Source organism: Schistosoma haematobium, chromosome 4 (assembly GCF_000699445.3).
Source record: "Schistosoma haematobium chromosome 4, whole genome shotgun sequence".
NCBI lineage: Eukaryota > Metazoa > Platyhelminthes > Trematoda > Strigeidida > Schistosomatidae > Schistosoma > Schistosoma haematobium.
The window spans coordinates 21,217,999-21,233,176 of NC_067199.1; the positions used below are offsets into that span (position 1 = coordinate 21,217,999).

At 37.2% G+C, this 15,178-nt stretch overlaps 1 protein-coding gene across 1 annotated transcript; it reads right to left on the reverse strand.

The window, feature by feature from the left end:
- Window positions 1–3,030: 3,030 nt before the first annotated feature.
- Window positions 3,031–9,077, reverse strand: MS3_00010921 (uncharacterized protein). The gene is made up of 2 exons (XM_051219331.1): window positions 8,529–9,077; window positions 3,031–3,291 (listed from the first exon to the last, which is right to left on the reverse strand). The coding sequence occupies exon 1, from the start codon at window positions 9,067–9,069 to the stop codon at window positions 8,587–8,589; it is 483 nt and encodes a 160-aa protein (XP_051066493.1). The 5' UTR covers window positions 9,070–9,077; the 3' UTR covers window positions 3,031–3,291; window positions 8,529–8,586.
- Window positions 9,078–15,178: the final 6,101 nt, after the last annotated feature.

The window sequence follows — 15,178 nt, forward strand, 5'->3', positions numbered from 1 at the left end:
AGAACTGTTAGTGCTCACTTATTTTCAAATGACAGGTATAATACTCTATTAACCCATCCAATATAGATTTAGCTAAAACATCTTGATAATGAGAAAACCTGGTACTGTGCAACGCATTACAAAAGTCTAATTTTGTGCTTGGTCATTTTCAATCTATACACTTCTTGCAACTGGCAATGATTTACTTTCCAGACTTTAGTGCATCTTTTTTACAAACAAAAGCTTAAAGATTATCACTTATTCTAGATTAAATTTTAGGATATCCTGATACTCGAAATGGATACATAGCGTTGGAACTTTGATGAGTATTAGTGGTAAGGTTTGCATACTGAGTAGGATTCAGCAAATTCTAAGAATAATATATATTCGCTGAAAGAATACGGTTACATCAAAAACTATGGGTAATTCTACAGTTCAGGTCTAGTTGAGAAAAACAATTAAAACAGGTCAACATTCAACCTATCACTATCAGCAGTGATAAAAAAAATGTTGTTTATATTAAAATTACACATCCGTGTGATACCTAATTTTTGTACTACAAAAGACGAAAGTATAAAAAATTATCAGGAATATGTTTTCATCCCACTGAGATCCACAAGAGATGAATTGGTGGCAGAAATCAATCGAAGGCTGACAAGTAACGCCCAGTAGTACATCTCCAATTAATACAATATGATGTTCAGTAAAGGAAATGTAAACAGACACGTCACCTATAATGCAAAATGAATTTATGGGTATTGTAGAGATAAAACGGTAGACACCTAATAATATTTTTGAGAATAGTTTTAGAAAATCTGGCTCAGAGGTGAGAATATTATTTATAACTAGATCTCATTAACCATGCTGGATACAATGCACAAGAGATAATAGTAAGTTCATTGAGAGTAAACAGTAAATAATATAACTCTATCCTACTGAGTTCCATAGAAGCCATAACGCATAACTAGTTATAACTTTGTCTTCATCTTTTAAAAGAGTTATTGATAAAACTTTAATCCCTTTGTTCGAGGAAGTAATCCATTTAAATAAATTCTTTTCATCTTTTGACTACTTATTCAATTAAATTAACCTTGATATTCTATCCTACTTTTTTTCTTCGTAAATTTTTTTTTGTTACACTAAATGAATAAATATTCTAAAACTATTATTTTACTTATAAAATCTTTCTTAAAGCTTATTTTCATGTTGCACGCTGAAGTGGTAAATACGCTATACGGATGCTATTAATAATGAAAGTTGGATTTTTCAATGGTTTATTATCACTGCATAGGGCCAGATTAACTAAATTGCTTCAACTCCATCGTCTGAGCAAAGAAAATTTAAATGATGTATTTCAAGTATTTGTACTTTTGGTCCATTATCAATGATTTTAAAAGGTTAATTTCATGAATAGAATTATTATCTAACTAAATTGGAAATTTAAGTGCTCATTTATTAGTTGATTTCATCTACTAATACGGTGGCTCGGGTTTACAAATAACCACATATAATTGCCATTTGTAGATCACGAGGAGACTATCATACATTCATGCTATAAATTCAAAATCCCATGGTTTACACTTTTCTACTTTAATCAGTTTATGATTTAACCCGATCCTCATCCAACGTTACCGATGAGTCATTATGTCGATTTCAGACTTCATTGTCTCCACATATTATAGTTTTCTGTTAGAATGCGCGAGTTCAAAACTAAGATGAAATAGCTATCCAGTGGTTATGATCCATGACGTTTCATTCAAGTACACAAGCTTCATATACGCTTGCTCAACCAGCTGAGTGAGAAGACTGGGAGGCGGTAATTAGCAAATTGAGTAATTAGGTGTACAAAATTTTGCTATATATACATTTTATCTTCTAACTCAGACGAGTAAATTTATGCAGTGATCTTAAGTAGAAACATAATCGACTTCCCTCAATCATGTGTCTCGTTCACGATCTCGCATCTACAGTTTAAACTTGAAATAGCACTTGGGGGGTAGGCAAATGGTATACTTAAACTGCCCAAGCCTATTATTAGTCCTTCCTGATTTCAGGGTTTCCTAAGTTGTCGTCAATACATGATTAAAACAATATCTTCCATAGTTTCCTTCAAGCATGAAAAGTAAATTCAATTTGCTGTGTTACAGTCGTAATCGAAACACCGGTTATGTGAGGAGGACCCACGGGTGAACTCGAAGAGGCTCTGGGAAGCTCAGAAAGAGCCGAAGACATTCCATTCATATATTCACAAAAGTTAACATCCTTTTTAATTTCTTCGCGTACCGGTCCATTCGTAACTACTAGAATGCCTTTTGAACAGATCCGGGAATTTCTATTGAATACACTACATTTCAATACTATTACTTATTCTATTTGGCACAGAAATGGAGTAATTTACTGGGTAATCGATGAAGTGTCCAAAGACTACATGGACCGATTTAAAGTTCAGGGTATGGCAAGAAAAGGTGTCCAGGGTGATAAAACTTCTACCCATTTCCTTGCATTCATCATCAAGGACGTGTTTAATCTGCCGATAAATACAACGTTCACAAAGAAATCTATTTTATTGCCGTATGAAAATCTAAAGGAATTATTGACCATTCATCTGAAAAGTACCAGTCTTTGAATGCAGAGTGAAATTTGACAAAATGATTGATTAAGGTGACCAAAACACCAAAGATTTTATTCCCGAACTCCAAAAACAAAGCAAGGAACGTTCGCTACAGAGGTAATCGAGCTCTGGCTTACGTGATAAACAAGAAATAATCACACTACCATTTAAATACACAGTACCGTCAGGACTAATGAATAAATGCTCATTTATAGCAAAATAAACAGGCGAATCTACGTTTCTTATTAGCATTTCAATTACATAGCCAAAAAGATCACAAATCGTCAACTAGTAAATAAAATCCCACTGCTTAAAAGAAAAAAAATATTGAACTGAAACATGAATTCATAGACGTGCAAGCAAACAATCTGTATAATGCATTTGAAACGTTTCACATGTAATTGAATTCCCTTTAAAGTCACCGGAAAACTGATACTATATTAATCGATAATATTTATTGTATTTCTACCATTGAAAAAAGTTTTTCTTCATTATGGCTGAAATTAAATATGTCATATGATTTTCAGTAAAAATGTAAATCTTGTTGGTGCATTATACACAGCGTTGTCAAAATACTCGACAGTAACTAAGCAACGTATCTTGTTTTAATATAATTTGTCGTTTATAAAATATCACAGGTAGTATGTATAAATTAACTAAATTCAAAGTATCGATAATCTCATATTGAAAGACGATACATTCTATAAAAAAACAACAATTGGAAACAGAATATTATAGATTTTTGTATGATTAAACTTTGTGAAAAATATCTTTCGTTTTGTAGATAACTTAATGGACTTTGAACTGCTATTTTATATGAAATATAGTATTGAATAGATCGAGTGACGTATTTCATTTAGTTTTATAATTACTGTGCTTAGTTGTATGAAGTTGTGAAATATTGAATAGTTTTCTTCTGATGAGTAAAAATGAACAATCATTACTTCTACCCCACAATAAACATAGTATATACTAAACTTACAAGGAACGCTCGGTATGTTCCACAATGAAATATTATATTACATAACGAATGAGTGTTTACGGAACAATGAACAGTGCTAAGTAGCTCCAGAAGAATTATATTGAAACACCAAAAGACAATAAATTAAAATCAATTTCACTTCTGTTCAACAGCATTGACATAGAAACAATAGAAATTTATAGTAACAATCCATATATGTCATAATTAGTCTTTATTATTGTTCAAATATTACAGCCCCTTTTTGTTGACATTTAATGTACTGTCAACCAACGTAGTATCTTTGCACTGCGGCATATTTAAAACATTCGTATAACAGCCATTCAGATTTCCTGCTAATTAACTTTGTCTATTGGGTTGTAACTGTGCATGTCATTCCCTTATCCATTGGTCCGGTCATTTGAATGCAACGATAGATTAGAAGTCTTTATTTCATCAATTGAAATTACAAATTGTAAGTACTAACGATCCCGTCGACAACAATTTTTTCATCCTAACTAGATTATTATAATTCAAAAGCTGTTCATTGTCACTAATTATCAATATTTGGTGGTACAATGGATAAAATGAAAAAATTCTAGCTTTCATAATCTTGGAATCCGAAGAGACGGATATAAAATGGATTTCGACGTTTGGTTGTATTACTTTGGTTCACAGCTTAATTGATTATAAAAGTGATATAACGGACTGCAACATACTGTTAATTAGGAGCCTCGGTTTAGTAAGTAATTGCCTAAAAATGAATTTCTTGAATAAGCAACTATACCGTCGCACACAGTCTAATCAGGACTATAGTCAGAACAGATCACTAGTATATAACCAATTATCGTAATCTGTTTCTAAAGTGTAAATCAATACAATTAGTATAAAAATGCAAAATAGTAGTCAATTACAAAAAGAACAGTAAGCACACGCATACCGAACAGTAGCAGAGATACAAGATGAATCAATAAAATGGGTCAGAGTAATAGCCAGTTTGGGATTAAATGAGAGTAGTGGGCCCTTAACTCATATGATTGGTTGATTCACTTTTATCGATAGCGATTAACAGTTTGCTTTTATACACAGAATACAACTAGGTGACAATTTATTACATTTTTCCTCTGTCAGAACAACTCACAACTATGGACAAAGTAACTTTCGACTTTAATTTTCTAGATATACCTAAAATAGTAGACGAATAAATAGCTTTGGAAATTCGGTGACAAAAAATCACAACAAACTAGGAATTATTTGAATGTAGCTGCCTTCTATAAAGAAGGTTGAAAACATGTATCTATTAAGTTCACTTGAAACAGTAGCATCTAAACTTTTCAGATGACATCGAAGGACAAGAAAGTAAAACGAAATACTTTATCGCCCACTATTTTAACGTCAAAACAGTTCAAACCAAGCAGAAAGAAACTTAGGTATAACTTTTGAGACCGAATCCTGGTGCACAAATAAACATTGGGTCCATATAAATCCTGAAAATCGTTTGTTTGCAAAGTCCTAGTTTTAGATCTATTGCACTGATGGATTCTCGTAAACTCATCCCATCAGGTCCTGAACGTGAAGAGCGTAAACAAATCAGATCTAAATTAAGCAAAAGTCTAAGGAACGACCGTAAGCAGTGGTGTCCAACGAAAGCAAAAGAGATGCAAAAGGCATCGGTTAAAGGGAACACAAGACAGCTCTACAGACTAATAAAAGAAACTGAGATTACTAAGTCAAGTGTAAGCCAGGTTATTTCGGAAAAAGACGACACTCATCTGCTCTCAGTCCAGACGTTTAGAACGATGGGCGGAACATTTCAGAGAACAGTTCAGCTGGCCTTCAGCTACTCTACTACTACCCTCCATTCTCCGACAGTGTGAATGGAACATTGAAGTAAGTCCCCCAACTCTAGCTGAAGTTCAAAAGGCTATAGTTAATCTGAAACGAGGAAGGGCAGCTGGTCCAGATGGTTTGGCTCCAGAAGTCTTTAAGGATGGTGGTCCAATTTTAGCGATTAGGTTGACTAATATTTTAGCTAAGATCTGGGAGTTAGACGTAATCACATTTGACTGGTCGCAATCACTTATCGTCCCAATATATAAGAGAGGGCCAAAATCATCCTGTGACAACCATAGAGGGATTAGTTTGACTAATATGGTATCTAAAATACTAGACTCAATAATTATCAGACGCCTAACTAAGACTCGTGAACTGCAAACACGAGAAAATCAGGCTGGCTTCAGGCTTAATTTTGGCTGCATCGACCACATATTCATCATTCGTCAGGTTCTAGAACACGGGCATAATTATCGGCGTCCGACAATAGTGATCTTTCTTGACTTAAAAGCAGCATTTGACTCCGTAGACCACGAAATGCTGTGGCAGTGTCTGTCAGAAGTACATAAACCTTGCAAAGGCTCTTTACTCGAACACTGCCAGTCGAGTCAGAGCTTATGGCGAACTGTCATCTACTTTTGCAACCTCAAGTAGTGTCCGTCAAGGCTGTCCACTTTCTCCATTTCTGTTTAACCTCATTATAGACCTACTGATGGAAATAACATTTTCGTCGACTGAATTCTCGGGTATTGATCTCCTTCCAGGAGGTCCACTTATCGACTTAGAATACGCAGATGACATAGTCCTGTTTGGTGAAGACGCTGATAGGATGCAGAGTCTTTTGGTAGCACTAAGCAACAATACCAGAATGTTCGGGATGCGCTTCTCTCCCTCTAAATGCAAGTTGTTGCTTCAGGACTGGCCTGCGTCAACACCTGAACTAAGGATAAGGAGTGAAGTAGTCGAACGCGTCGACAACTTCACTTATCTTGGAAGTCTGATCAGCCCTGATGGGTTGGTGTCTGAAGAAATCTCAGCATGGATTCGAAAAGCTCATTTGGCTTTCGCCAACTTACGTCACATATGGCGAAGGCGAGGTATCTGTCTATCAATAAAAGGACGAGTATACTGCACGGCAGTTCGTTCTGTTTTAATTTACGGCAGCGAAACATGGCCATTAAGAGTTGGAGATACTCGTAAGCTACCAGTTTTTGACCACAGACGTCTTAGAAATATTGCTTGCATCTGCTGGGATCACCGGGTAAGTAATAGCGAGATTAGACGCAAATTATTAGGGAGTGATGGTAAATCAGTCGATGAGGTTGTTAATCTTCATCGACTGAGATGGTTGGGCCACGTGTTACGTATGCCCGAACACCGATTACCACGACGTGCAATGTTAACCGGTGCTGGAGATGGTTGGAAGAAAATTAGGGGCGGCCAAACCAAAACGTGGCATCAGTGCTTGAAGTCACTAACTTCTAGTCTGAGCCGTATTAGTAGATGCAGACTACTTGGTTGGTATCCGCGTGACTATCGTAACCAATGGTTGAAGACTCTTGGTGACATGGCTCAGAATCGGTCACAATGGCGTCGGTGTATACACTCTCTGTCTTCCCTTAAACTAAGAGATTAAAATCACTTCATATCTTTCTTCATTCCTGTACTATACTCTTATATGCAATCTTTCTTCTATATATTACCCCCATTGAAGTAACTAAGTCTATGAATTCAGCGTCCATCTTGCTGTGCTATTGCGGTATGGCAACTTGGACCGATGCATATATGTGCCTGGTCCTACGTTGTAGTTGACTGACTGACTAATACGTCAGAGAAGGTACTGCCAAGTATCTAGAGTATAACAACCAAATTGGGCTTAAATAATTAGTTGGTGAGATTATTGAGAAGAAACAGGTAAGTAACGCTTTTCCAGATAGAAATTCTGGAGATTGTAGTTTCATCTGCTCTCCATTTATCCACTGTTCATTATTACATTTAGCGAGTGACATTAAGCCTCCCCCCGTTAACTTTTAGTGAAGTCGAGACCATGATTAGCATGTGAAAGTCAACGACTTTCAGAATGATTGCTTGAAATGTGTGATACTGAATTTTAGGGGCTGAATGTAATTTAGACCCCACCATTATTAGTCCCAGTCTATATGAAACGGAAACGGTCCTACCGTTACAATCACAGGACAATCGGCTTGACATATACAGTTTCTAACACAGTCTTGTATTCCAACGTCTGAGACTTGTGAAAATAAAATCCAAATAATCCAGGGTTTTACAAGTATGGCTGTGTATGTATACACTAAATACTTACCGCTTATCAGGGTTTACAACTCAAGCGTACCCACCAAATCTGATTGCCTATCTTTATGTGAAGACTACGCTATACTTGCATAACAACAGATAATTCGTAACACCCAACATATCATCCATCGACGACTTAGTCTCGTTTCGATTACTAAGTATAATTTCAGAGACCAGTCACTACATAATTGCATTTCGATGTGATAAATGCTTAGCTCAGTCAATCCCTGGTGAATAAGTGACAGGAACGTTCGGATGTAGTTGTAGACTATGACAGAAGAGAGTAAATAACATACAGATAAATTGTAGCTGTAGAAGCCTAAGAGTAGGGAAATGAATCTATCAATATTATAATGGACAAATAAAATACCATATTTGTTGGAGAATCTAAGTGCTGTTGTCGATAACAAGGTGATAACAAGGAGATTAGCATGATTCTTATTACGAGATTTTAAGATATTTCTTGAACAACTCCCGTCAGTAGAAATCCTCAGTGTAATAACTAGTTAAAACCACAGAAGATAGCTATATAGCTACTTTGGTTTAGAAAAGGTCCGCTAGAAAGTGAAGAACAAGCTTAAGAGGTCATGCTTGTAATTGCGACGTCACAGCATACATCAATCCCTATTAAAAACCACTCATATGCTGGTCAAGTCATCTTAACCTGTAAAGCAAACTTTGCCGAAAGTAACTTTACGCACTAAGAAATATCCCTTAAATATCAAGAGACTAGGAATACATAAATATTATTATATTCTGAGAACAGGACAAAAACAAATATTAGATGATTAAATAAGATAGATTTTGTATCAAAATGATTTAACAGTAACTTACACAAAGTAATAGTTTCTAACTCTTAAGTGGAGAATGGATATTATAATTGAAGAAAAAGTTACTGCCTCTCTTGAGGTGGGACGATAACTACGGGAATATGAGCGTGGTGAAGTACATAATCGCTAACACTCCCCAAGAATGTACGACGAATAGCTCCAAGACCACGATTGCCCATCAGAATAACGTTTGCCTTATGGTCTGAAATTGCTTTTACCAGAGAGCTACCAGGTTTGGTATCAACATGTAAAAACGCCTTAGCATTGAGCTTGTGACTTTTAGCTTCGTGCATATACTTCTGACCAAGCTTTTTACCTTGTTCAATGCTTTCTTCCATAACTCGTGTCATGTCAGGTATTGGAGGAGATTCCATTGTCATTCCAATGGCTGGAGTGTTATAAACTGGCTCTATTACGTGTACAAATGTTATGCAGTCAGTGTCACGTTTCATATTTTCCAAGTACCAACGAAATGCTCGATCACAATGATCACTGCCATCAATCGGGATCAAAATCACACGAGATGACTCGCCAGCATCAGTCATAATTCCTCAACCTATAAACGTTAAACAATCGTTTGTTATATAACGAAACAAAAGCAAAGATTCCAACCAATTAAATTGCGATATCATATTAGTTAAAACATTGATATACAGACAGGTCCTCACAGCCAATAGTGTTGAAGCATCCAACAATCCCTAAGTGTGAATGACACATCAACAAGTCAGTTTTATCACACAGCTATATCAACTACCAGAACCAATGAAAACTAGGCATTATTTGTTCGTTTTCACTTTTGATTTCATCCTGCTAACATAAAACGTTGATGTTCTAGTGTCCCATGTAAAAAAAAAAAAGTTTTCCATGCTTACAATATTTCACTGAAGCCATAGTTAAAACAGTATAAGATTAATTCTATTAAATTCGGTGTTTGCTTAAATTGTTGTTGTAGTAATGCCTTCTACTAAGTGACTTGCCGATGTACCCATCTTTCCGTTGTCTTTCAAGACTTCAAAGTGAGCGATATGTATTTACTTGACTTAGATTAACTTTGAACCCTAAATAAATATGTTTCTTTTAGGAATAATAACGTTTCATTAATGGTGGACTTATTTTTACTCCGTCTTATTCACTTCCGTAGTTTGATGGAATACATTTCCAATTCCTGATGACAGGATATTGTAATTAACGGTTACTTATTGCTAACTCAACTCCGCCTGAAGTCCCTCCGGGGGCTACTGCCGGTCCCAAGGCCGGATGAAGGAGGAGGGTTGGGCATGGGGTTAGCGTCCTCATCCCGTAGAAAACTAACTCGCTAAAAAATCATTAACCAGAAAAAATTATTCAAACCTTTTAAACTCTGCCCCGGGAGTCAGAAGGTCTTCATTTAGAAGAACTATGACGCCTCATGATGAAAGCCGAATTCCTTCGGAAGTTACGAGTCCGATGCCCCTTCTGACAACCAGAGCGACCATTTACTTAGGTGCATGGAATGTTCGTACAATGTGGGACACCGTGAGAGCCTTCCAAATTGCTGCAGAAATGAGAAGATACAACCTAGAGGTGCTTGGGATCAGTGAAACACATTGGACGCAAGTTGGACAATAACGACTAGCTTCAGGAAAACTGCTGTTATACTCCGGCCATGATGAAGAAAATGCTCCACATACACAAGGAGTTGCATTGATGCTGTCCAAACAAGCACAAAAGGCACTTATAGGATGGGAATCTCATGGACCAAGGATCATCAAAGCCTCCGTCAAAACAAAGAAAGAGGGCATTTCAATGAACATCATCCAATGCTATGCGCCTACCAACGATTACAATGAAGACGCTAAAGATCAATTCTACAATAGGCTGCAGTCAATCATCGAGAAGTGCCCAACAAAGGACCTGACCATTCTGATGGGAGATTTCAATGCCAAGGTTGGAACGGACAACACTGGATATGAAGACATCATGGGACGACACGGACTGGGAGAAAGAAACGAAAATGGTGAGAGATTTGCAAACCTATGTGCCTTCAATAAGCTGGTCATAGGCGGCACCATATTCCCACATAAACGCATACACAAAACCACATGGACTTCACTGGATCACATCACGCAAAACCAAATAGACCATATTTGCATCAATAAAACGTTCAGGAGGACGATAGAAGACGTGAGAACCAAGAGAGGAGCTGATATAGCATCAGACCATCACTTGCTGGTCGCCAAGATGAAATTGAAACTCACGAAACACTGGACAACGGGGCGGACAATATCACAAAAGTTCAATACGGCCTTTCTTCAGGATACTGACAAACTCAACAAATTCAAGATAGTCCTCAGCAACAAGTGTAAGATCCATTTTCAATGCTTTGTGTGTTTGTGAAAATCCCTCCATGTATATACTTGCACTTTGTTTCTATTGATCCTCTTAGTTGTACATTGTTAACTTTTTGACTACATTTGAGTTGTACTTAATTATAGTTTTTATTTTTATTACGCCTTCACTGAGTCTCCATGTTTCTTCCCGAACTGCACTTATGTTGTTTTACTTTATACTAAGTATGGGCGGCAGCCATATTGGTTTGTTCCTGCTTTTGATTGATTGACCTGTATTGACTGGAATCGTGCATTTTGGTTGTGAATTGAGGCACTATTCCAGAATTGAAAACACACTGTGTTATAGAGCGACCAATTATTACCTTTTGAACGAATCTGTACGTGATCTATCCAGACAGGATAGAATAACATTTATTTGTGGTGATTGGTAATTTTCTTGTATCCGTTATCAACTTTCTTATTTATTGTAATTTAGATTTGATCAATTGAACAATTATTGGTTGGATAGCTGAGCGGTTATATTTGTTTAGGTAATAATGTACACTTAAATTTATGATAAATTATAGAACCGCTATCTTACCCAATTACTTTGTTTTGGTTTCAAACGGGCGAGGGCGCGTATCTAATTCATCCAGGCAGCTGTCCTTCACTCCAAACCGTAGTTTGGATCTTACAACAAGTTCCAGGCCTTTCATGATCTACTCAATGGAGAAGGAACTACTGTGGAGAGCAACTGGAAGGGGATCAACGAAGCAATCAATTCAACATATCATGAGGTCCTGGGTCACAAGAAGCACCATCACAAGGAATGGATCACTGTTGATACACTGGATAAGATTCAAGAAAGGAGGAACAAGAAAGCAGCAATCAATACCAGTCGAACAAGAGCAGAAAAAGCCAAGGCACAAGCTGAATACACAGAAGTAAACAAACAAGTGAAGAGGAGCATCAGAACCGACAAAAGTAAATATGTGGAAGATTTAGCGACGACGGCGGAAAAGGCTGCAAGAGAAGGAAACATGAGACAATTGTATGACACGAAAAAGAAACTCTCTGGAAATCGCCGCAAACCAGAACGACCAGTGAAAAGCAAAGAAGGCAAGGTAATCACCAACACTGAAGAGCAACGAAACAGGTGGGTAGAACACTTCAAAGAACTCTTGAATCGACCAGCCCCACTGAACCCACCCAACATCGAAGCCACACCCACGGACCTCCCAATCAATGTTGGCCCACCAACAACTGAAGAGAGAAGCATGGCCACCAGACAAATCAAGAGTGGCAAAGCAGCAGGACCGGACAACATTCCAGCAGAGGCACTAAAAGCAGACGTAGCGGTAACTGCAAGGATACTCCACATTCTCTTCAATAAGATTTGGGATGAGGAACAAGTACCAAAAGACTGGAAAGAAGGACTCCTGATCGAAATACCGAAGAAAGGCGATCTGAGCAAGTGTGATAACTACAGGGGCATCACTCTTCTCTCAATACCGGGAAAAGTCTTCAACAGGGTGTTGTTAAACAGGATGAAGGACTGCGTAGACGCCCAACTTCGTGACCAACAGGCAGGATTCCGTAAGGATAGATCGTGTACAGACCAAACCGCAACTCTACGGATCATTGTGGAACAATCAATTGAATGGAATCCATCACTCTACATCAACTTCATTGGCTACGAAAAGGCATTTGATAGCGTGGACAGAACAACACTATGGGAACTTCTTCGACACTATGGTGTGCCTCAGAAGATAGTCAATATCATATAGAGTTCATATGATGGATTACATTGCAAAATCGTGCATGGAGGACAGTTGACAAAGTCGTTCGAAGTGAAGACCGGTGTTAGGCAAGGTTGCTTACTCTCACCCTTTCTCTTTCTCCTGGTGATCGACTGGATCATGAAGAGGTCAACATCTGAAGGGAAACACGGGATAGAATGGACATCTAGGATGCAGCTGGATGATCTAGACTTCGCAGATGATCTGGCCCTTCTATCCCAAACGCAACAACAAATGCAAGAGAAGACGAACAGTGTGGCAGCAGCCTCAGTAGCAATAGGTCTCAATATACACAAAGGGAAAAGCAAGAATCTCCGATACAACACAGCATGCACCAATCCAATCAAAATTGGAAGGTGTAAAAACCTTTACATATTTGGGCAGCATCATTGATGAACATGGTGGGTCTGATGCAGATTTGAAAGCGCGGATCAGTAAAGCGAGAGCAGCATATTTACAACTGAAGAACATCTGGAACTCAAAGCAACTGTCAACCAACACCAAGGTCAGGATTTTCAATACAAATGTCAAGACAGTCCTACTGTATGGGGCAGAAACCTGGAGAACTATGAAAGCTATCATCCAGAAAATACAAGTGTTTATTAACAGTTGTCTACGCGAAATACTTCGGATCCGTTGGCCGGACACTATTAGCAACAACGTACTGTGGGAGAGAACAAACCAGATCCTAGCGGAGGAAGGAATTTGGAAGAAGCGCTGGAAGTGGATAGGACACACATTAAGGAAAGCACACAACTGCGTCACAAGGCAAGCCCTCACATGGAATCCTGAAGGCCAGAGGAAAAGAGGAAGACCAAAGAACACATTACGCCGGGAAATGGAAATAGACATGAAAAAAATGAACAAGAATTGGATGGAACTAGAAAAGAAGGCCCAGGACAGAGTGGGTTGGAGAATGCTGGTCAGCGGCCTATGCTCCATTGGGGGTAACAGGCGTAAGTAAGTAAGTATTGCTGACTCATCTTTCATAGCCATCAAGGTAAACTGATTTATGTTGATGAAAAGTGATTTATTCACTTGGTTAAATGGTTCTACACTCAATAAAGATTATCAGTATAAGGTTGTGGAGATTTTCGAGTTTTTATTGTGGTCGTGAACCGATCAATGCTAGATAACCATTGAAAACCTGGAAGCACTGGACGACCGTTTAGTCCCAGTGTGGAACCTCTCAGCAGTGTACACCCACAATCTCGTACGTGGGACTTGGACCTATAGACCACTGAGTCGGCAACCAACGGTGTTCATGTCTGTTCATGTGTAAATTGATAAGTTCAAATAAAATGGAGAATGGGTAGAATGTTAGTAACAAAATAATGATACATTTCTGATACCTCAATGTGTAGAACTTAGAATTCCTTACATTTCAAGACTTACATTAGGTCGCTTCTTTTGAGTAGATAAATAGCCGAATTCAACACAAGTATAGTATACTAGAACAAGACAGAATACTTAGTTGCGACTAATTACATTGTGGTACAAAGTCTGTAAGTCAATATGGTATCATTCTTTGGAGTCATATAGAGCTACATCTTTATCTTAGTAAATATTGACCTTCTAACCGGTATTCATTGGGATAAAAGACTAGTACAAGTTTAGAACCGTATCAACTAAACTATTCAGTTATATATTAATGACTGAATAGTTTGTCAATTTCAGCGATAACATTTAGGTGATTCGTTCATTAGTCATTGAAAACATAAGTAATAACTTATTCAAATGTGATGTATTTTTTGGTACAAAACCCTTCTTCAAATAGATTCAAGTACTAGTAGCTATCAAAAACTGTTGATCATAGTTATCAAATTAATAAATAAAAGAGGATCTCATTTGAAATTCATTTAAAATTAATTATTTTAATTCCTTTTTTTTCATGGACTAAGAATGATATGAGAGAGTAGTAGCAAAATGTGACCACAATATTTTGTTTGAACACATTAATTTAGTATATAAATTAAATTTTATATTCTAACGATTACTGTTGTTATTGTATAAGAGATCCAAATTAGCCTGACATCGTCGTGCATTGTATCTACTGGTTTTGTTTAAATATTAACATTTTGAAAGCACTACTACATATAGCAGTAAAATATTTCACTACATATTTTGTTCACCTTAATTTGATGATAAATTACTGTAATGGTTTACTGTCCTATTGCATTTAGTAGAGTTCGGATGATAAGTGATAATTGTCTAAAGATCCTCTTTTAAGACATACTTTTTTATTAATAACTGTTAGATGCTTGAAACGACTCAACAATTTTCTAGAATCACAAACTGATCTTATCTGGATCACCATTAAAAACCTGGAAGGACCATTTTCATGCTATTCCTATATTAGGACGAAACATCTGTTCATTGCTTCCAGGTTCCCAGTGGTAGTCTATCTAAGATCAATCGGTGATTTAAACTATCTAAATCCTACAGTCTCCACAAATCCCCCAAACTTAAATTTTTTAGAAGTTGGTAAATCGCGTTAAACTGACTTTAAGCAATCAATATTTTTGAAATGTTCTAACGAAAATCTA

Excerpts from the sequence above, each read along its gene's own strand:
- MS3_00010921 (XM_051219331.1), bottom strand. The coding sequence starts at position 9,069 with ATGACTGATGCTGGCGAGTCATCTCGTGTGATTTTGATCCCGATTGAT.